This window comes from Coptis chinensis, chromosome 7 (genome assembly GCF_015680905.1).
Source record: "Coptis chinensis isolate HL-2020 chromosome 7, ASM1568090v1, whole genome shotgun sequence".
NCBI lineage: Eukaryota > Viridiplantae > Streptophyta > Magnoliopsida > Ranunculales > Ranunculaceae > Coptis > Coptis chinensis.
Window position 1 is genome coordinate 34,950,278 of NC_141462.1, and position 23,347 is coordinate 34,973,624.

General features: G+C 39.1%; 3 protein-coding genes, 1 non-coding gene and 2 pseudogenes across 5 annotated transcripts; 1 reads left to right on the forward strand and 5 right to left on the reverse strand.

Moving 5' to 3' along the window:
- Positions 1-567: 567 nt before the first annotated feature.
- TRNAP-AGG (transfer RNA proline (anticodon AGG)) lies at positions 568-639 on the reverse strand. Its single transcript has one exon. It is a non-coding gene; the product is annotated as a tRNA-Pro (tRNA).
- A 64-nt stretch (positions 640-703) lies between these two features.
- On the forward strand, positions 704-3,361 carry LOC147487254 (uncharacterized). 2 transcript variants are annotated; one of them, XM_086572412.1, is made up of 4 exons: positions 704-867; positions 941-1,050; positions 1,628-1,705; positions 1,854-3,361. In XM_086572412.1, exons 1-3 carry the CDS (start codon positions 785-787, stop codon positions 1,666-1,668), a joined length of 234 nt encoding a protein of 77 aa, XP_086428538.1. In that variant the 5' UTR covers positions 704-784; the 3' UTR covers positions 1,669-1,705; positions 1,854-3,361. The 2 variants fall into 2 exon arrangements, with proteins under 2 accessions (XP_086428538.1, XP_086428539.1); XM_086572413.1 differs by lacking the exon at positions 1,628-1,705 and having other exon boundaries at positions 706-867.
- A 5,069-nt stretch (positions 3,362-8,430) lies between these two features.
- Positions 8,431-10,778, reverse strand: LOC147487255 (UDP-glycosyltransferase 73C3-like). The gene is made up of 2 exons (XM_086572414.1): positions 10,018-10,778; positions 8,431-9,391 (listed from the first exon to the last, which is right to left on the reverse strand). The coding sequence occupies exons 1-2, from the start codon at positions 10,641-10,643 to the stop codon at positions 8,503-8,505; spliced, it is 1,515 nt and encodes a 504-aa protein (XP_086428540.1). The 5' UTR covers positions 10,644-10,778; the 3' UTR covers positions 8,431-8,502.
- A 2,844-nt stretch (positions 10,779-13,622) lies between these two features.
- LOC147487256 (UDP-glycosyltransferase 73C3-like) lies at positions 13,623-15,645 on the reverse strand. Its single transcript, XM_086572820.1, has one exon. It carries the CDS (start codon positions 15,299-15,301, stop codon positions 13,802-13,804), a length of 1,500 nt encoding a protein of 499 aa, XP_086428946.1. The 5' UTR covers positions 15,302-15,645; the 3' UTR covers positions 13,623-13,801.
- Positions 15,646-18,065: 2,420 nt separating this feature from the next.
- LOC147487257 (UDP-glycosyltransferase 73C3 pseudogene) lies at positions 18,066-19,851 on the reverse strand (annotated as a pseudogene).
- Positions 19,852-20,249: 398 nt separating this feature from the next.
- On the reverse strand, positions 20,250-22,065 carry LOC147487258 (UDP-glycosyltransferase 73C3 pseudogene; annotated as a pseudogene).
- Positions 22,066-23,347: the final 1,282 nt, after the last annotated feature.

The following is a 23,347-nucleotide window of genomic DNA, read 5'->3' on the forward strand; positions in this document are numbered from 1 at the left end:
TAATTTTTTTGGTAGTTTATATAATTCTATCAATTTTAAATTTGGGGTTGATTTTGAGCTTTTGAATTAATTCTAACTACATTTGGATTCTACGGTTGAGTTCTCAACTTTTACATTTTAACCTGTGCTATTTGAGAGTAAAATAAAGATAGAGAGTAAAATCCTTTGTATATATAGAGAGTAAAATCTTTTAGAGTCGAAACCATTTTGAGGTTTCGAACCTCCTGTTACTATTGGTGAAGAGTGGTAGACGAATTGACCAAACTTGTTAGTTTCCTTTTTATCTTTTTCTTTATTTTTGGTGTTGACCTGGAGACCTACCAAGCATAAAGAATTATTCACGAAACTGATCTGGTTCGTTTCTCTCTCATGTCCGCTTCCAGTCCGCTTAAGAACCGGACAGCTAGTTTGGGTAATGAAATCAAGTAATTATGTGTCTGACTACGCTTAACTTGTAATCTCGCAGAGCTTCGGTGTGTTTGAAAGCTTTATATAACAAGGTTGAATCTGCCAAAAGTGAGCAAAAGCGTGGATCAATGCGTTTAAAAAAAATAAAAATAAAAATTGGGGGCATTCCGAGAATTGAACTCGGGACCTCTTGCACCCTAAGCAAGAATCATACCACTAGACCAAATGCCCAATTCTGTCTACCTGTCGCACTAGTAGATTTAACAATACGTACATGTGTGTCGAGAAGTGATACACCCTCACCCAACTCCAAAGTCCAAACACAAAAAACGGAACAGTAAATAATATTCCGAACTTTACATTCCCAATTTTCGTGATGTCCCGGCTGCGTAATGCTGTTCTTGCCACTGGTTTAGTAGCCTTCGCATCTGCTGGCATGGCTTTTCCTTTCTTCATGGCGTAAGTATATCTTTGTTGGTTTTCCTAATACGTTACTTGTTTTGTCTCACTTTTAAACATCATGGCTCTGCAGGACAGCAAATAATAAGCCTGTTATTGACTCCACGAAGCCGTTGCCACCCCAGGCAACTTTCAGGGGGCCTTACATAAATACTGGTTCACGTGATATTGGACCGGACCATGGTACTCACCCGAAGTTGTAATTTATCGTCTTTTGAAATCTGTTTAGTATGCTTTTTTAAGATATCGATTTACTTATTAAGATTGCAGTCTTCCATAAGATAACAAATTATAATTTTTATTATAAAACTTTTTGACATTATGTTAATATTTCTACTGAATTTTACGATATTAAGAATGATGGCCTCATAATTTGAAGGATTGTTCAGATAACATAGTATAGATATTGTGCCAGTGAAATGCCCAATTCCCAAAAGGTTTACCTTGTTTGATCACCTATATAAATGGATAAGTTGATGCTTCCAATCGTAGCCCAAGTTCTGTTAAGGTCTGAGAAGAACATAGAGAACAGATTGTGGATTTGAAAATATCCATCTCAAGCATACAGTCTCGTCAATTGCAGCTTTCTTACCTCTCTCCGCCTAGCTTGGAATTTTCCTTCTGCACAGGGCAACCTGACCAATACACCACATTTTTTGTATAGCATTTCTGTGTTGGCTAACACACCCAATCACGGTTGTTCCAACTATTCACCACCACACCTTATGACATCAGTTTACCTCCTCTTATCTGGTTGCAGATGTCATCCAGGTTGGGGGAAGCAACAAAAGTTCCTGGTAGTTTGGTTTTGTTGTTTGTATTGACTCTGGCATGCCTGGTATTTTAGAATTCTCTGAAAATGAGGTGCCACTTTTTTTTCGTGAGCGTTTGAGTGCGTTGTGTTATCAGAGGACAATATGCAGAAACAACACATCCTTTGAATGAAAGCTTTCGAATTCTGAACTTGACGGTGGCTGTTTTTGTAGGACGTGCTCTATTGGTAGATGCAGCATATTAGCTGCTAAGTGGAATTCCTTTACCAATTGTTATGAGGGTGCACTATCATCGTTCTCACATCCTTTTGGAAGACGACTTTGTATGCATGGAGAGTGGAATTTGAGAAGCTAAATCGACTCTACAGCCCTAGCCAATAACAGTGTAGAACCTGCAGGCATTGACAGGTGCAGTAACTGTGGTACTGAATCTTCTTCCGAAAAGGTCTAGCACTCTCTAGTCATGTATACCATTGGAGGATATGACCTTGGACCATTAGAGGAATGGATACAAAGTGAATGTTCTTATGTCCTGAAGGCATATATAGCAGATTAGCAATTGGGGTTGGTAGATTAGTCAGCGAACTTGGAGAGTGGATGAGTTTGGAATTGTAAACATGTAGTGTTTGCTGTTCAGAGATCGTATGAAAGAAGAATTGGTGAACTTGACGTGGATGACTTGCTAAGAACGTTTTCTTGTCTGAATTGGATGGTTATAGGCTCACATTTGACAACACTCCTCTTCCATGGCTGTTCTTGCGATCTCTCCACATTCTCTTGCTTTTGTCCCCACTTTTCCCTGATTCATTAGTTTGTTTGTAGTTTCTTCATTGTCTTCCTTCTACGGAACTCCAACTACAAAAACTCTTTCGGTTCTTTCCTTTGTTCCCTCTTCAGATAACCATTTCCCTAGTGCTGAATATATCTGGTCACCTTTGATCCCCAAAAGCTTTCAGTCCCAAACCAATCTCCATCACTGAGCAGGTAGTAACCGACATAGGCTACCTTGAAAAACATACGTGACTGAGTTTGTTTTTCTTGATCAAGTTACTTTGTACATTAATTGGTTCTTGTCTCCCATAACTGTGAAACTTATGCTCTTTGATAGAGAACCTTGTGGCATTGATGAACGATGAATGGTTTATCAGGCATTGTGTTAGTAACAATCAACCGTCTGAAAATGGTTATATTTGTTAAGAAAACCATGATAAATGATCCAGCCTAGGCATTCAAGATCCTAGGTTGAGGGGATTTGGCATGCGTCATCATACTGATTGGATACTGTGTTACTGTTTTCATCTAGATTAGATCTGGCTGCTTCAGAAGACAGCTTTGTATGATATGGAGAGCAAAGCGGTGCATCAGATGAATATTTGTATGGACAACCCATTATCAGTGCCATTGCTGGGTGCGCTCTTACTGCTGGTTTCGAATCACTCTCGCTTGCCGGGCAGTTAGCAATAATTTTTCTGTGGACTTCCGGAAATCTGTTTCATGTAGCTTGGCAAGGAAATTTTGAGTCATGGGTACAGGACCCTTTACACGTAAGACCTATTGCTCATGCAATTTGGGATCCTCATTTTGGTCAACCGGCTGTGGAAGCCTTTACTCGAGGAGGTGCTCGGGCCCGATGAATATCGCTTTTATTCGGGTGTTTATCAGTGGTGGTATACAATTGGCTTGCGCACTAATGAAGATCTTTATACTGGAGCTCTTTTTTTATTATTTCTTTTTGCCATATCCTTAATAGCGGGTTGGTTACACCTACAACCGAAATGGAAACCAAGCCTAACACAGCTAAGTTAAGAGATAATTGAGCATGCCATGACGTTGTTAGGATCTCATATAGGCCCTTATGACCCTGGCCAGTAAATGGACCTTTATGAGCCTCTAAAATATCTTTCAGGCCATGACCAATGCCCCAATTGGTCCTATACATGCGACCGGCTATCAGAAAAATAATTGCAATAGCTAAATGATGGTGTGCAACATCGGTCAACCATAGACCCACTGTTACTGGATCTAATCCTCCACGAAAAGTAAGAAATTCCGCATATTTTGACCAATTCAAGGTGAAAAATGGGGTTGCTCCCTCGGCAAAACTGAGATAAAGTTGAGCCAAAAGATCCCGATTCAAGATAAATTCATGAGGAAGTGGGATCTCTTTAGGATCTACTCCAAATACGTCTAGAAATTGGTTAATCGGTAAAGATACATGTACTTGGTGCCCCGCCCAAGAAAGAGGCCCAAGTCCTAGCAACCCCGCTAAGTGGTGATTCAATATAGATTCTACATCTTGGAACCAAGCCAATTTTGGAGCAGCTTTTGTGATAATGGAACCAACCGGCAAAAGCATTAATGCAAAAACCAATGCACCAATTGCGATGCGATAGAGCTGTAATTCACTAGTTATTCTATATGCTCACCAAATCTGAAAAAGTCGGAGGTTATTTGTATTCCTCGAAACCCACCCACATCACCATTCAATATTTCTTGGCCCACTATTGGCCAAACCACCGGAACCTTGGGTCCAATGTGAGTAGGATCACTTAGCCATGCTTCATAATTGGAAAACCGGCACGCGGGAAATACATGCCACTCACCAAAAGAAATATAATGGAGAGTTGACCGAAATGGGCACTAAATACTTTTCGAGAAATCTCTTCCAAGTCACTGGTATGACTATCGAAATCGTGAGCATCAACATGTAGGTTCCAGATCCAAGTGGTAGTATCCGGGCCTTAGCTATTGTTCTTGAGAAATGACCTGGTCTGGCCCATTCTTCGAAAGAAGTTTTTACGGGATCCCTATCCACCAAAATTTTAACTTCTGATTCCGGGGAATGAATAATCATTTAGTCCTCCTCTTTCCGGACAACATACAAAGAGACCCACCAACAATCAAGTAATTAGTAAATATTTGAGAGATATTTATAATTAGTTGTGGCAATTCCACCCAGAAGGTAACGGGTTACTCCTACAACACGTCCTTGTACAATGCTCAAGGCTCTAGGCTAAATAGCAGGAGCAACTTTTAACTTGTTATGAGCCCAAACGATAGATTCAATAAGTTCTTGCCAATAACCGCGGCCGCTGAATAGAAACATTAAACTGAAAGCCCACACAAAATGAGCACCTAAGAATGAACAGAACCATTACTATATTTTATCTAAGTGGAAGAATAGAGTAATTTTTCCTACAGATTAGTATAACTCTAGGAGTTAGTTTTGATTGATTTATGATCCAAAAAGGAAAAAGAATCAAATAACCATTCTATGATAAAAATAGAATAACCATCAATTTTGTGCGCATACCGTGTATACACTAATAATTGAAATATAAAAATACCTGCTATGATTCCTGAATTTGTAATAGATCCACAGGATAGGGAGTTGTTGTTGAGAAATCTGAAACGGGAAGGTTACTTTTTAATTCCTACGTAACCATAATATAAATATAATCTTGGTCTAAATGTAGTATAAAATATGGATACAATCGTTCTAATTTATTGGTTTAATCCGGTATAAATATCAGAAAAAGACTACTTCTTGACAAAATAAACAAAAGATATATCTATTCATGTCAGGTTTGTTTTTAATGGTTTTTCACAAGATAAATAGATATTTTTATCCCCCGGAGAAAGATCTTTCTTTGATGAAAAGTTTTCTATTTTCTTTATTAATCGGCCATACCTATACTGAAATAATATAGGTTCTGAAGTCATAGATACCACCCATGTCAACTTGGGATCGCTCCCTCATGAGGTCTTTCTCATAAGCTTTCACCCATTATAGGACCAAATAGGGCTTGAGAAGCGTAACTAACAGAACTACCTCTAACTGCGGAAGCAAACGGTTGGGGCTTGGTGATTGGGGCTTGGTGAATCATGCTGTTTAAGTAAATGAGCTATTGAAGAAGCACGAGTGATTGTGGAAACAATTATAAGAAACAGACAGGATTTAGTGTCCAGGTAGACCGTAAGTGTATGTTATAGACGGCAGTCTTCAATTGGAGGTCATGCTCTCGTTCTACAGAAGCATAGAGCTCATTAACATCACGTCCGAAACAGTTTGAGAAACTGCAGAAATTTGTAGCAGGTCGGAGCTCAAACAACCCTTCTTTCAAGTGGTAGACCTTTGTTGTAATAATATATTCTCATGATGAAGGAAGGAGAAACAACAAAGAATTGTATTTTGTGCTCAAACTACGACATTGTTTTCCTAGAAAGAAATGATTTTTTCATCTAACATACTCTTGCAACACCACACTTGAATTCGTCTGTCTTTCCGCGGTTCTTCTACGTGTCTAGACTCCGACCAATAGAAATTTATTACTACAGCGCTACCTTTTTTTGATAATAAAACTTCATTCCTATTAAATTAAAACATGCATTATGTGTTCTGCTTGATACAAACAAAAGCTCCTGAGGCCATGAAGAACCACCCAGTTAGCCAAATTAATTGCCCAAGAGTTGGCAGATACGTGGCATAACATAAACATAGAGAATTTAAAAGATTCAAATGCAACAATTAAGCTATCAACTATTGGTCTCTAACTCCACTTATAGCTCACATCTGGGTTGTTGATTATGTTGATCACTCCTTTTGCATGTCCTTCAAAGATAACATAGAGAAACTGTTGTTGTCTAGCCACCTCAACCGCAAACTCAGCAGCGACTAGGTTGGCTTCCTCCTTTGTGTTGATATATTCTCTCCTCGTAGCAGCACATACTCTCCATTCGGGTCCCTGAGAATCACAGCAGATAAACACAGTTTCTTAGAAGTGATATAGGCATTAGCAAAGTTACATTTATACCAACTAGGAGGTGGGGCAACCCACTCCTCCTCCAGAGTAGCAACATCAACAATAGGTGCCGATAGAGTACTGTGAGTTTCAGCCGCCAACACCCATTCTTTCTAGGCTGCCTCGGCCTTAGCAAGGACCAAAATCATATTAGGAGCAACATGTTTGAACCTACATTCATTCCTGTGCCACCACAAGTGATACATCAAAGAGTAAGCATAGAGTGACATGTTTTCGCACCTGTTTCATCTTACTATAACCCATTTTAGTCTCCACCAAGAAGATAACATCCGGATTTAAACGTCTCACTAAACCTTTCAAATTTTGGATTGCTTTGGGAGACCTCATTCCTTGACAGTTCCAGCTTATAATCATCGAGGGGAAGGCTTCTGTATAAGGCCAGAAGCCACAGAACCGTTTTCAGTAATGGTAGCATGTGCAGACCCAAAATCAACACCTCCCATGTTATTCGGATATGTAACAGTCTCAGTCACCATCGGAATCGTAGACCCCGACACAACAACAGTCATCGTCCCTCCAAAATCAGAACCAATAAACACATCCCCATATTCAGAGAAAAAAGCGTCACACATAGCACAACCTCTCTCAATGACCCTCCATTTTCGACGACTGGATCAGTAGGTAGCCCAGAAATTTCAACATTATGAGACCCCATCAGGCGGCTCTTGTAAAACCTTCTGGCCATTTTCACCTATGACACCCAAAGAAACATTTCCCGTAACTTTCTTGATTGCCCTCAAGACTTCTGAAAATAGGCTCAGCATAATTATTTTCCATATTAACCGCGTTCTCACTAGTAATCAGCTGCTCACATGTAATCAACTGCTTAGATAAACCAAACCCAGTAGCACCCATGGTTATAGCATCTCCATTTCTTTCAAGTGATACATGGTGGTCACTAGAAACTATATTCAGTGTGATACTATCTCTCTCTGCATCCATATAAGTGTTGACATATATGAGACTCTAATATATTAATAGAATTGACCATTCACATAAGTTCGAGCTTATGGAGAAATTGACAATTTAACATGGTATCAGAGCTATTGGTTTCTGAGAGGTCTTGGGTTCAACTCCTACCAGGTGAAGATGTCCAGTCCTTCAACCTATGTATTTCCAGCGTATCCCGCTGAGGGAGAGTGTTGACATATATGAGACTCTAATATATTAATAGAATTGACCATTCACATAAGTTCGAGCTTATGGAGAAATTGGCAATTTAACATGGTATCGAAGCACATCCTCGAACTTCACATAAGTTCGAGCTTATGGAGAAATTGACAATTTAACATGGTATCGGAGCTCCGATACCATGTCGCTCCGATACCATGTGCTCTGATACCATATTAAATTGCAAATTTCTCCATAAGCTCGAACTTATGTGAAAGGTCAATTCTATTAATATATTAGAGTCTCATATATGTCAACAATAAACACTATAGAAAATCCTCGAACTTTGCGTTATCCTTCTCTGTATCTTTGCATTGACCCTCATTTGAAACTTTAACATGAGCCCTCTTATCAGTTAGAGGAGAGATATTCTCACCACCAATGTATACTCCCACAGCCAGTCATCGTAGTCATCTATATTCATCTTAAAAAAGGATTTACCTACAGTAAGTTTAGCCTCTTATTTGATTGAAGAATATTTGCCTTTGTTATTTCAATCTGCCAAGACTGAAGGGGTAAGAGTCTGTAAAGCAACATTTTCCATGGAAGATGAGCCGGAGTGTAAATGAACTTAGAAGTGGTGTCATTCTTCCACCGAAATTACTTAATTCATCGGAATTGATACAGCTTCTCTTAGTGTAAGAAAGCCAGGGGAAGAGTGATAACACATTGAATGACCATACCTTAATATTCCGGTGAGTTAGGCTACATATACCGCAAATCACAAAGTTTTAACTCCTTTTTGGGCTTATGATTATTTCTCCTCTAGTCACGGTATGTTGCTTTGATGCTTTCGATTAATTTTAAAGATTTATATGTTTATAAACCTTACTCAACAACATTTGAGAAATCTGTGTAAAACTTTAAAATTAGTTGCCTTTCTTGTCCTCATTGTTAAGTGTTTGTTCGGACTCTCGCTTGCTTGCTTGGTCCTTGATATCTTCGATCAAGAGTGTCAAACTCAAGTGAGAAGATCCACCTTCTTCCATTGCTTTACTTGCCATCTCTGCCAACTCTCTTGCTCTTTTTCTTCTCCCTTCTCCTTCATTGTTTTCATCCATTAGTCGGTTTACAGCTCTCTGAACCTGTTGCTTTGTCACCAATATTCCACCCTTGTCCTCCTCTCCCCAGGGAACAGGATCACTGACTTCAACTGGTACCCCTATGCTCAAAACTTGTACAATTAGCTTCTCATTAATGAATTGGTCTGCAAACATAGGCCAAGTTAGCATCGGAACACCTGCACACACTCCTTCCAAGGTAGAATTCCAACCACAGTGTGTTAAGAATCCACCAATGGCTTGGTGTGATAAAATTAGTACTTGTGGTGCCCAACCTTTGATTACTAAACCTCTGTTTTTGGTCCTCTCCTCAAATTTTTCATCAGATAACCACTTCTCTAACTCTTTATATCTCTCGCCACTTTTGATCACCCAAATGAATGAACATTGCGATGCTTCTAGGCCTAAGCCAATCTCCATAAACTGCGCAGGCACAAGACGACATAGGCTACCAAGACAAACATAAACAACGGAGTTAGGATTCCTCGAATCCAGCCACCTCAAGCAATGGTTTGCATTAACTGTGGCCTTATCACCCCTCTCAACTTTGTCTACAACCTCCTTGTTGTATAGAGAAACAGGACCGACATGCCAAACTTTATTTTTTTTTACCTTCTGGTACTCCTTGATATACATAGGCTCTAAATCACAGAAACTATTGATCACTACTCCATATGCAGTTAATTCAGCCTTATTCATCTGGTCCAGGGGCGGACCTAGGAGAGGGCTGGACCAGGCTTCAGCCCGGGGTCCTTTTGCTTACAAAAAAAAAATACTATACTACCTACACTACTTAAAGCCCAACTGTCCAAGGCAAAAAAGTCTGTCCACATACTTAGAGCATCTCTAGGTGGTAGTATCACCTCCAAAATTGCTTCCAAAACTCGGAATTTTGCAAAAAACCAATTCTAGGTGGTATCACCTATCTAGCTGCATTCCTGGATGCAAATTTTCGATTCCAAATGTGGATGCAGCGCTATCACCTAGCTACAGTGGTAATGTCGCGTGGGTTTTTTTTTATAAACTTTTTCAATTTAGCACGACATTCCCGTGACTGGGAATGTCGCGGTTTTTTTTTTTTAAATTTGGGGTGACATTGGGAGTGTCGCGCGACAGTACCAATAACGAGCGGGGTGAAATTTGCTGCCACCTAGAGTTGGTCAGATTTTAAGAAAAGTTTTGTCAAATTTCGGAGGCAAATCTGCAGGTGATACTACCACCACCTAGAGATTAGAACTTGGGCTTGAAAGATTACACAATGGCATGGCTATAATCTTTTAGGCTTTTAGCCCGGAGAGAGTTGAAGTCCTGGGTCCGCCCCTGATCTGGTCATGCACCTCGTAGTAGTTATTTGGGGAATTTTTAAGGTGGCTCATTATACGCGACTTTGTTATCTCAATACGATCAGGCAAGCCTGGAATAACGAAGGGCTCTGACTCTGAGTTGATATTCTCAATCCCCTTCAAATGAATTATATTATGGGAGCAGAAAAGAGAGAAGCAACACATGCCATGGAAGACCAGTCTTGGTATACTAAATTTGCGAGCAATCTCTGACGTCCACGGTAAGCAAAAATCAGATATTATACAACTCGGCAGCAGTTCCATCTCTTCAATTGATTGTTCTAGTTGTTGTTGTAGCATAGCGGTTGCAGTGAATAAGTTCTTGGCCAAGTCTCGCGAAGGGAGAGTATCGAAATTTTCACATCCGTCTGGTAGTCCTACTTCTACACCTGGGAAATGGAGTTGGAGAAGTCGAATTGGGAGTTTTGATTGCATTGCACGATCAATGGTAGTCTTGAAACGTAAAAAGTTGAGGGGTGTTGTGACTATGGTGACAAGCACGCCACGCTGAGCTATCAGTCTAGCTATGTCTACCATGGGAATCATATGGCCTTGGGCCAAGAAGGGGAATAAAAGGAAGTGAAGCTGATGGCCTTGTTGAGCCATGATTTTAGTGGTTTGTTGTAATGTTGGATATGTTAGAATAGTTGTATCAACACAGCAACTAGAGTAGAACAGAAGGAACAGTAGACAAGGACAGAATTAACATGTAATAACCAAGGCGCGGATTAGGCTGTCTTTAAGGAAAGATTTAAGCCCTTCCAATGCGAGAAAAGGCAACAAGCGATGCGTCTTCCTCCACGAGGATTCAATGGTTAACAAGAGCGACTTTGCACTAGAAACAGACTACCCTCTAGAACAGCAATATAACTCTCTCTGGCGGCTGACAGGAAGAAGAGAAGAAGAAAAAGACTGGTTTGAATTTTCTGTTTCTCTGAGTTGAGTTTCTGATCAAGTCTATACCCTCTATAGACTCACAGCCCTATTTATAAAGGTTAGGTTGGTCTCCTAAACAGATAAGGAAGAGATACCAACTCCTAATAAAACACCGAAACTTGTTGCTCAAGAAAAAAGCAAAACAAGTTTAGGCTATTGGTCAAACCACTACCCACAACAGTAAGCCCAAGTCCAAGCCCGAACCCTACCCGATGTGGTGGATAACCAATGTGAGACTATCTACTATGCACTAAAGTGGAGAGAACACATATGGTTCATCTCCTCCACTTTGCACACACTCACAAGTATTTCGAAATACACTTAGAGATTCCAACAGGATATGTGATGCATTCACTTATGAGTGCGTTTATATTAGAGAAATTATACAGAGGAATGGACGAAGGTTGTCTTGGGGCTTTCTTCCAACGCTATCAACGTAAGCTGGTATGTCAGCATATAGAATTTATTTGGTTAAGAAATTTAGTGTATTGTTCTGGCCTGGTTGATTTACATGGTATTTAATTTTCCACATAGAACTGCTAACATACTATACAATTTAATATGCTTTTTCTTCTTGTTTTGTTTTCTTTTATTTTTCACGTGCCTTTTGATCCAAAGAAACAATTGATTTTAATTTTATAGTTTTGTCTCTTGATCTTTGTATTTATGTTGGTGTACTTAGTGCGTGAATACTTGAGACAGTGAGTTTTTCTCGCAATTCACAACTGCCTCCAGTGGGACACTGGCCGTGATGGTTTTCAAATTGTGAACCCCCATGATAAAGGCGCGCAAGAATAAAAGAAGAAAACGTAGTTTATGCTGGGAAAAAAAACACAGTAGTCTAATAGAGTATATTTAGCAAGATAATTCTTAATATTGACATGTAAAGGATTAACCAACAGTACAGTCGTGCATGTCTACTTTTTCTGCAAACATAAGATAAGTTGTCATTGGAACCCCTGCACTGCTGTACACACCAACAGTACAGCCGTGCATATCTTCTTTTTCTGCAAACATAAGATAAGTTGTCATTGAACCCCTGTACTGCTGTACACACCCCTTCTAGCTAGCGTCAAATTCCAATCGCCATTGTGTTAAGAATCTGTTAAGGATACACATATGAAATAATACGTATATCCAATGCTATATTTTGTGATATATTCTCTGTGATTTATTTTGGATTTATTAGTGAAAACCTCCCATTTTATGACATGCTTTTGTGTTTACTCCAAATTTTGAATCATCACAAAAGTCCCCCAACTCCGTCCCAACCCCGTTCATAAATCATCCATATTTACTCTATTGCATAAAATACTTTTGGGGGTACACACAAATGTATGTCACCAAACTCTCACGTTGATCGAATTATTCATCCCAAGGCCGATATTGTTTCAGAGTTCTGTTGTAGGTAATGGTTGTTCATAGCTCATGTTAAGGTTCATACTCCAAATAAATATAAACAATCATTGTTCATACTCCAATAGATGTTCTTACTGATCATATATTATATTGAAGCATGAATATTAATTGTTCATAACCCAAATAGATATGAACAATGAGTGTTCATTGCTCATGTTGAAATATGAATAGTGATTGTTCATACCCAAATAGATATGAACAATGATTATTCATACTTCAATAAGTGTTCATACTGTTCATACATCACATAATGTATGATATCAGTAAGAACAATGATTGTTCATATGAACCAGTGTTATCAAACTCAGCCTGGTTCGGCGGTTTGACCCGATAAACCGGTGACCCGATCACTAAACCGGATTAGGTCATATAGTAGATCGGTTAGGCAATTGACCCAATAGTAACCCAGTTAACTTGTCCAGTTAACTTGTCCAGTTTATGAAAACCGCTTCAACCCAGACGGAACTGCTGGGTCATTAATAGTGTCTGAAGTAAGAAAATTCAAATTTGTTTGATGAAGACTCGAACCGTGGGCGCCTAAAAAACTGAACAGTAACTCAACCAGTACACCAAAACAAGCTGCTTTGTTAATTTGTGTACAATATTGTAGATATAAACAACATTTAATAAGAAAATGTCACTTTAATTCTAAAGTATTGCAGGATTGAACCTTGGGCATTTGGAAGTGAGTTGACCCTCCAAGACCACTCAGATACTTAGTAAACTTGTGAAATAAATGTACAAATTATATATATATAATATAATAGCCTAACCCACTGGTTGAATCAGTGACCCACTAGTAGAACTGGTGACCCAGTCCTTTTGCCGGGTCAGTGTTCAGGCTGGGTCTGATAACACTGATATGAACAATGAGTGTTCATAACTAATATTGAGATATGAACAATGATTGTTCATACCCCAAATAGATATGAACATTGATTGTTCATACCCCAAATAGGTAGGTATGAACAGTGATTAAGCAATGATTGTTCATACACTAAATATGTATGAACAATAATTGTTCATACTATATACACTGGGTCGTTTCGGTTGGGCCAGGCCACTTATTATTTCGTATTAGGGGTATATTTGACATTTCATCTACCCGAGCCGTTTTTAATTTTGCGTCAAGAGTATACTTGACCTTTCATCTACTCGGTCCTTGTGAATAATTAAAAAAAAAAATGTCCTTACGTAAGTTACTTTCTCCCCGGAGAGTTTCTCCCCGTATAAACAAATCATGTAATCATAAAAGAAAATAAATCACAAAGAATATATCACAAAATACAACATTAGATACACATATATTGTTCCATATGTGTATTCTTAACAGAATCCACCGATGGTTTTGTGTTAACAACATTTAAGAAATCTGCTTAAAACTTTGGGATAAGTCGCCTTTCTTGTGCTCATTGCTCAATGTTTGTTTGAGTGGAAGCTCTTTTGTTTGCTTCGTGCTTGATATCTTCGATCAAAAGTGTCAAACTCAAGTAAGAAGATCCACCTTCTTCCATTGCTTTACTTGCCAACTCCGCCAGTTCTCTTGCTTTTCTTCTTCTCCCTTCTCCTTCATCGTTTTCATCCATTAGTCTGTTTACAGCACTCTCAACCTTTTCTTTTGTCACTAATACTCCAACCTTGTCCTCCTCCCCCCAGGGAATAGGATCACCGACTTCAACTGAGACTCCTATGCTCAAAACTTGTACAATTAGCTTCTCATTAATGAATTGGTCTTGAAACATAGGCCAGGTTAGCATCGGGACACCTGCACACACTGCTTCCAAGGTAGAATTCCAACCACAGTGTGTTAAGAATCCACCAATGGCTTGGTGTGATAAAATTAGTACTTGTGGTGCCCAACCTTCGATTACTAAACCTCTATCCTTGGTCCTCTCCTCAAAGTTTTCATCAGATAACCACTTCTCCAACTCTTTATATCTCTCGCCACTTTTGATCACCCAAATGAATGAACATTGCGATGTTTCTAGGCCTAAGCCAATCTCCATAAACTGTGCAGGCGCAAGACGACTTAGGCTACCTAGACAAACATAAACAACGGAGTTGGGCTTCCTCGAATCAAGCCACCTCAAGCAATGGCTTGCATCAACTGTGGCCTTGTTACCCCTCTCAACTTTGTCTACAACCTCCTTGTTGTATAGAGAAACAGGACCAACATGCCAAACTTTATTTCCTTTGGCCTTCTGGTATCCCTTGATATACATAGGCTCTAAATCATGGAAACTATTGATCACTACACCGTATGCAGTTAATTCAGCCTTATTGATTTGGTCGAGCACCTTGTTGTAATTATTTAAGGAAATTTTTAGGTTGTCCATTATACGCGACTTTGTTATCTCAATGCGATCAGGCAAACCTGGAATAACGAAAGGCTCTGACTCTGAGTTGACATTCTCAATCGCTTTTAAATGAATTATATTATGGGCGCAAAAAAGAGTGAAGCAACACATGCCGTTGAAGACCAGTCTTGGTATATTGAATTTGCGAGCAGTCTCTGATGTCCACGGTAAGCAGAAATCAGATATTATACAACTCGGCAGGAGTTCCATCTCTTCAATTGATTGCTCTAGTGGTTGTTGTAGCATAGCGGTAGCAGTGAATAAGTTCCTGATCAGGTCTTGCGAAGGGACAGTATCAAAATTCTCACATCCCTCTGGTAGTCCCGCTTCTACACCTGGGAAATGGAGTTGGAGAATTCGAATTGGGAGTTTCAATTGTATTGCACGATCAATGGTAGTCTTGAAACGTAAGAAGTTGGAGGGTGTAGTGACTATGGTGACAAGCACGCCTCGCTGAGCTATCAGTCTGGCTATGTCTAGCATGGGAATCATATGGCCTTGGGCTAAGAAGGGAAACAAAAGGAAGTGAAGCTGATGACCTTGTTGAGCCATGATTTTAGTGGTTTGTTGTAGTCTTGGGTATATGATGCATTCACTTATGACTTATGAATGCGTTTATATTAGGGAAATTATACAGAGGAATGGACGAAGGTTATCTTGAGGGTTTCTTCCAAAGCTACCAACTACATGTAGATTTTATTTTGTTAAAAGATTAGGTGACCTGGTTGATTTGAATGGTAGAACTGCAAACATATTCTACAATTTAATTTGTTTTTTCTTAGTTTAGTCTCTTGATCGATCGTTGCTGTATTTATATTGACATTGGCCAATGGCCATGATGGCTTTTCAAATTGTCAACCCCATGAGAAGGGCAAGAATAAAACAAGAAAATGTAATTTAAATTATTAGTTCTACATTTAAATACAACTCTTCCTTTCCTCTTCTTGTGCCTTTTTCTCTTGATTCCTCGTGGCTGCGATAGCAAGCTACTGAAAGCTTCTGGGCGACTCCTATTTAGCCATATATTATGTTACTCAAATAATTAACGCTTGCTTAACGTCAATACACCTATATGGCTATATATAACATAAAAAAGTGATAAAACTGAAAGAATAGTACATAATCAAAAGCCTTAGAATACATTAGATTGCAGGTCAGGGAACATTCCAGGTCAAGAAACCAACTACTTAAAGCGAGAAAAGAAAAGAAAAAAGTTTTTTTTACTTAGTCAAATTTTTGGGTCGAGCGAGAAAAAGGTACTGGACTTTTCTCACCAAAATTTTGTCAGGCGCGCACGCGCTCAAACAAGCCTAATGCTCAGCGTGCCCGCGCTCCACCGTACTCACAGCGACTTCAGTCGTTTTCGGAAACAGTACAAAACATAAGTTTTTTTGTTGGAAAAACTTAACCTAACCAAAAGAAAGAAAGAGAGAAATTGTAAGAGAGAAATTCTTAGTGAGTTGAGTGTTCATTCTTTGTGAGTGAATTGAGAGCTCTTGTAATCTGTTACTCTGGACATCTAGTAAAACTTGGAACTCGCAGTATAGACGTAGACAAATTATCGAACCACAATATATCTGTATCTTGTGATTTGTTCTTCTTTTACATTATATGTTTGTTTAATTTACATTGAGAAGTGTTGGGACAGTACTTGGAGGGTGTTGAAGTCTTGTCTAGTGAGAAATATCAATCTTTGTGTAAGATTGATCTATTTGTAATAGATAACGTTGTTTCCGCATTAATTTATTCACAACAAAAATATTTATTACAACGTACTGTTCTTCTAAAAAAATATTTTAGACGTACACTTTGTGAAATAATTTGTTCTTTACACGGATTACAACAATCGAAACTAAAGGACACCAAAGCCATGATCATGCCAGAACTCTATCGTACTCTAGGTGCTTAATCAGGCTAACCTGAAAAATGGTGAAGAAATGGGCGTAAATCAACGCGCCCAACAAATAATCTCTACAAGCACTATTCCTAATCTAACCAAAGAATTACCAAGGCACTTATATATGTGCCTACATAGCATGTGAGACATAAAATCAAATCATCAGAAGAAGCTATTAAGGAAAGCAAGCAAGATCGAAAGAAAATCATATATACAATACTATGAAGTAAAACAAGCAAGATCAAGTGTTTACACAAATTCTCTACCGGTAAAATTAGTAGCTTATTAATTTCTTTCTTAATTAAGTTTGCGGGAAAATAACATTTACACCCCTGTACATATGGTATGGTAATTGTGGTCTTTCCACCAATTTCAAATCCCATATTCCCCTTGTCAAATAGTACGGCGGACTTTTTCCCAAGTTGCATTGTCATTTTATATATACTCTTTAAATTCCAATGTCGAGTTCCTTAGCTTCTAGCTTATTAAGGAATATTGTTCTGCGAACACAGGCCAAGTTATCATAGGAACACCTGTAGATACTCCTTCCAACATCGAGTTCCAAACACAGTGTGTAATGAATCCGCCGATTGCATGGTGTGACAAGATTAGTACTTGAACTCAACCCCTAATTATTAGACCTCTATCTTTGGTCCTCATCTCAAATCCTTCTTCTGATAACCACTTCTATAACTCTTTATACCTCTCACCACCTTTTATACTGTTTCCGAAAACAGTCAAGTCATGCTGAAATACGGTGAGACGCGGGTGCACCCTTGGGCAAAAGTCGAACGCGTGCACACCTAACAACCTGATCGTTTGCGAAGAAAGGAGCGCGGGCGCGCCCTTTTCCAGGCATACATAAGCGCAGGCGCGCCTTACACGAGAGAAAGAAAAAAAAAATACCTTTTTTCTCTACAACTAACAACAAAAATCAATGCATGGGAGTCCATGTTTTGGGGATCAAATGATGCTCCCATTATTTCTTAAGATTTTAAACTTCATATGTCTAAATAAGTGGTAGAATCTCAGCTCTTTACCTTGCTAAATAGGCATGACTGCTTATTAACATACAAAATCTTTGTTGCTTTCTTGACATTCAAACTGCCAAGAAATACCGCGTAGACATTCAAACTACAAAAGAAATACTAACTAGAACGTAAATGACACTTACTTGTTATCCTATTACATTCTAGTTAGTGTTATGATATATGTGGAATAATTAGTTTTTTTTTTTTGCAGGCAAAATATGAATATTATATATAATAATAATAAGGTTACAATAGGGGTTAAGCACCACCCGGGCTGGATTAAGTTCCCACTATGCGTGACATCCCGAGTTTGCACAAGGGCTTTGATAAACTAAGTGGTTACCTCATTAGGCATTGCCCAACTAGTTGACATTTACTTGCTATAATATTATTACATCTGAAAGCTACAAAGCCAAAATCACTGAATGAAAATTGTACCTGAAAAACATGTTGAACTCTAGGAATCTTGCATAAATCAACATCATCACAGAAGTCTGTTGTAAACGTCTTCGGCCTTAATGTTGCATGTCCCTCACATTGTTCTGTTTTTGAGGGATGAACGCTTTCTTATTAGCCTGGTTCTTGATATCCTGAATCATGAGTGTCATACTCAAATAAGAAGACCCCCCTTCTTCCATTGCTTCCTTTGCCATCTTCGCAAAATCTTTTGTTCTTTTTCTTCTTTCTTGTCCTTCATCATCCTCATGCATTAATTTCCTTACAGCTTTGTTAATCTCTTCCTTTCTCACCAATACTCCAACCCTGTCCTCCTCTCCCCACCGAACAGGGCCACTGACTCCAACAGGGATTCCTATTTTCAGAACGTTTACGACTAGCTTCTCATTAAGAAATTGTTCTGAAAACATAGGCCACGTTATCAATGGAACACCTGCACACATGCCTTCCAATGTTGAATTCCATCCACAATGAGTTATAAATCCACCTATCGCTTGGTGAGACAGAATTAGTACTTGTGGTGCCCAACCTCTAATTACAAGACCTCTATCTTTGGTCCTCTCCTCAAATGCCTCTTCAAATAACCACTTCTCTAACTCTTTATATCTCTCACCACATTTGATCACCCAAATGAATGAGCAGTTAGTTGCTTCTAGGCCTAAACCAATCTCAATGAACTGTTCTGATTTTAGGCGGCATAGGCTGCCAAGACAAACATAAACAACAGACTGTGGTTTCCTTAGATCCAGCCACTTCAAGCAATGTTCTACGTTGATTGAGGCCTTTCCACCTCTTTCCATTTTGTCCGTGACCTCCGTGTTGTAAAGAGAAACAGGACCAACGAACCAAGCCTTACATTGTTTTGCTATCTGGTACCTCTCAATATACAATGACTCCAAATCATAAAAACTGTTGAGAACTACACCATATGATGTTGACTCGGCCTCCTCAATTTGGTCGTGCAAACCTTTCGTGTCGTGAATTGACTTTTTGTTGAATTCTTCAGGTAAGCATGACATTGCTATTTCTATACTATCTGGCAATCCTGGTAGGACCAGTTGCTCTAAGTCAACATTAACACTCTCAAGAACTTTGCAATGGTGTAGGTTGTGAGTGCACAAAAGAGAAAAACAACTTGTTCCATGGAAAACAAGCCTTGGTATATCAAACTTTTGAGCAGTCTGACATGTCCATGGCAAATAAAAATCTGATATTATACAACTGGGCTTTGGTTTCATTTCTGCAAGTGATTGTTCTAATGGTTTTTGTAGCATAGAGGTTGCAACGAAGAAATTGCTTGCTAACCCTCGTGAAGGGATAGAATCCAAATTTTCACATCCCTCGGGTAATCCTACTTCAACACTTGGAAAGTAGAACTGAAGAGTTCTAATTGGGAGGTCAGATGCACCATCAATGATGGACTTGAATCTCAAGTTGTTGAGGGGTGTAGTGACAATGGTAACAACTATGTCACGCCGAGAAAACATTCTCGCCATGTCAACTATAGGGATCATGTGGCCTTGGGCCATTAAAGGAACTAGAATGAAGTGAAGCTGGTCGTCTTGTTGAGCCATGCGAGTTGGTAATTAAGTTTTGGTTTTGTTGGAAGTTAAGAATGGGATGAACTAGGAGATTGACAAACTCCACATTTGGGTATGAAGTGCACTAATCACATGGAATTCATAAAGTTGAGATAATAGGCATGCTGCACGCATCCAAACTTATGAATTTATCTACAAGTAGCTCTAATTTTAATAAATTTTAAACTAGCCTGTGTTTGGATGTTGTGAACTGGCCATATATAGCGGGCATCTGCTAGACTGTTAAGCAGGTTTCCACATGATAATGTTTTTTTTTTCTTGGCTTGGGATAAAAATAGCAGAACCAGCATGCAGGGGTGTGTGCAGCTTCGAACTTTGAAAGTCAGGCGGAACATAAAAAAGAAAGTGGTCTGACATATTTGCTCATCCTGCCAAGTTATGTGCCATGTATAATGTATTGCCAATTTGCCATACACCGCCCATACCCCCTTGCCGTCTCCTTAAAAGTTCAAAGAAAAAAACTGTCTTACAAAACATTATGTAATATATATGTTGCTGATTCTAAAAGCTCCATAAGTACTGAAATCTCCATATTTCATAATACTTTGAACGGTCGGAGTACAAAAATTTTAATGCATGCGCGCAGTGGGGAAAATATATTAAAGACTATGAGTTCTACATTAATCAACAAAGTCTGCTACACTCTCTTTGGCCTTAATGGCACGTATGGTCGACATTGTTCTGTACTTGGCAGGAAGTTTTCTTCTGTTGTTGCTACTTAATATCGTGGATGAAGAGTGTCACATTCAAGTAAGAAGAGTCCCCTTCTTCCATTGCTTCCCTTGCCATGTTAGCAAGCTTCATTGCTTTTTTTCTTCTCTTTACTCCATCATCGTTGCACGTAAGTTTGTATATATATAGTTTTCTCAACATCTTCCTTACTCACTGATACTCGAACTTTGTCACCTCCCCAGGGAACAGCGTCAGTGAATCCAATCTCAACTCCTATTCCTAAAACTTGCACAATGAGTTTTTCGTTAAGAAATTGCTCTGCAAACATAGGATAAGTTATCATTGGAACACCTGCACACACCCCTTCTAGTGTCGAATTCCAACCGCAGTGTGTTAAGAATCCACCAATTGCTGGGTGCGACAAGATTAGTAGTTGTGGTGCCCAACCCTGAATTATTATGCCCCTATCTTTGGTCCTCTCCTCAAACTCCTCTTCTGATAACCATTTCTCTAATTCTACATATCTCTCGCCGAATTTAAACACCCAAATGAATGAGCGTTTTGATGCTTCTAGGCCTAAACCAATCTCCTGAAACTGCGCAGATGTCAAGCGACACTGGCTGCCTAGACAAACATAGATAACTGAGTTTGGCTGCCTTGAATCGAGCCACTCCAAACACTGGTTTTCATCAATTGAGGCGTTGTTACCTCTCTCAAATTTGTCTAAGACTCCCTTGTTCAAAAGAGAAACAGGGCCAACACACCAAACTTTATCTTGTTTCATCTTCCGATACCCGTTTATATACAAAGACTCCAGCTCGTAAAAGCTATTTATGACTACGCCATACGCAGTTGATTCAGCATCCTTTGCTTTGACATGTATAACTTTGAGTCCTGAGGAGGGTTTATGGGTTGATCCAGGTAGACGCGACTTTGTTATCTAAATATGATCTGGCTTGGCAAGCCTGGAATAAGAAACGGCTCCGAATCAGAGGTGACAGTCTCATCAGCCTTATAATGTACTATGTTATGGGAGCAAAGAAGAGAGAAGCAACTTACGCCAAGGAAGGAAATCGTCGGAATATTGAACTTGCGAGCTGTCTCGATCATTTGTCCATGGTAAACAAAAATCGGATATTATGCAACTAGGCCTTGGTTCCATTTCTCCGAGTGATTGTTCTAGACTTCTAGAGGTTGTTGTACCATATTTGTTGCAGTAAAGAAATTTATCACCAAGTCTTGTGAAGAAAGGGTATCAACATTCTCACATCCCTCTGGTAGTCCTACTTCTACACTTGGAAACCGGAGTTCTAGAATTCGTATTGGGAGGTTTGATTGTATATCGCGATTGATGATTGTCTTGAACCGTAAGGCATTATTGGGCGTTGTGACTTGGTGACAACCACACCCCGCTGAGCAAATAATCTGGCCATATCAATAGCTGGGATCATGTGACCTTTTGCCATCATTGGAAAGATGATGAAGTGAAGCTGCAGCTGCCCTTCAGTCATCAGAATTGAATAGGTTGTAACGTTGTTGTTGTGCTGGGAGAAATGTATGATTATCTTAAAATTGGGTATGGATGATGCATTCCTTCTTGGTGTTTATATCACTTTAGTCATATAGAAAGGGAATTAATGTGGTCTCTAGGCCGGCCAGTGTCCAATAGTATCAACGCAAGCTCTAAGCTCTTATCTCAGCATAAAGCGATACAAACACATTATTGACTAACTTTAGACTTTTGGTCATAGTGATTTGATGTTTACTAAACTTCACTATGGAACTTATATGACTCACATAGTAGAACTCCGATCCATATGGAACTAACTTGCGAATCATACATAATAGAAGTCATCTTAGCCCATATTGGCGGCTTGGCGCATGAGATCTAAAAGTCTATGTTCGTTTTTTGCTTTTGTTTTTCTGATTTCTCATGGAGAATTGCTAGCGTCCTGACCCATTAAGGGGGTAGGACGGTCCTGACCTGGTAAATGACATAAAATCTTAACTGTTAACCTTTTAAACAAGTTTCTATTAACATAATGAGTTGACTCGGTCATCTCTTCAGATCCAAATAACAGCCACAGTTCCAAACTCCACCAACAATTCTCCACCGCCGGCGATTGCACAGATCTGATCTTCGGTAAGTAGTAGCTTCACCGGCGCCATCCATGAAACAAATAACTCAGTAACTCTGTCGATTTTCGGATCTGGCCATGGGTTGCACGACCCTCTTCCATATGCTATTAATTTCAAAAGGAAAAGATGGGTGAGAGATGAGAATGTATAAGATCATCAAACCAAGTCTTGCATCAAGAAAAACAAAGTGGAAGAAAACAAGTTATTTTTGGAATCAACTTAGTTAAAAATATCAACCCAATTTTAGTATATTTTGTTTGGGTTCAAATAAATATTCAAGATTCTTCTTTTTAACATGTATGTATTGATGCTAAAGTTGATAGACTTATATATTGGGTTTGCACGGCTTTTTTTTTTTTTCTGTGGGGATGGTGAGCATATATATTTCCGATGAATTAAGACTGGTTGAGATTCTGTATACCAAGAAAGAACGAAGGAGAGAGAGCCTAAAATTATTAAGTGACTGGTCAAGTCATTCTCCATTCAGTTTATTTTGTCATTTACTAGGTCAGGACCGTCCTACCCCCTTAATGGGTCAGGACGCTAGCAATTCTCTTTGTCATGTGCCTTCTAATCTCAAAACAAAAAAAGCCAGTTGTCAGGGAGACAATACAAGATAGAGTCCCCCTTCGCAGTTTACCAGATGACAACTGAAACTACAAGAAGTACTGTCAAATTTTGATTTTTGTTGAAGTTATTAAGCAGGTTTCCACCTGATAATGATTTTTTTTTTCCTTCACACGCTTGACGCTTGTACTGGGACAGAAAAATAGCACAACCAACATGCCGGAGACGGTTGCAT

Coding starts and splice junctions, on each gene's coding strand:
- LOC147487254 (XM_086572412.1), top strand. CDS start 785: ATGTCCCGGCTGCGTAATGCTGTTCTTGCCACTGGTTTAGTAGCCTTC. Junction 868..940: donor GCTTTTCCTTTCTTCATGGC/GTAAGTATATCT, acceptor ATGGCTCTGCAG/GACAGCAAATAATAAGCCTG. Junction 1,051..1,627: donor TGATATTGGACCGGACCATG/GTACTCACCCGA, acceptor ATCTGGTTGCAG/ATGTCATCCAGGTTGGGGGA.
- LOC147487255 (XM_086572414.1), bottom strand. CDS start 10,643: ATGGCTCAACAAGGCCATCAGCTTCACTTCCTTTTATTCCCCTTCTTG. Junction 9,392..10,017: donor TACGAGGTGCATGACCAGAT/CAGGGGCGGACC, acceptor CCTGGACCAGAT/GAATAAGGCTGAATTAACTG.
- LOC147487256 (XM_086572820.1), bottom strand. CDS start 15,301: ATGGCTCAACAAGGTCATCAGCTTCACTTCCTTTTGTTTCCCTTCTTA.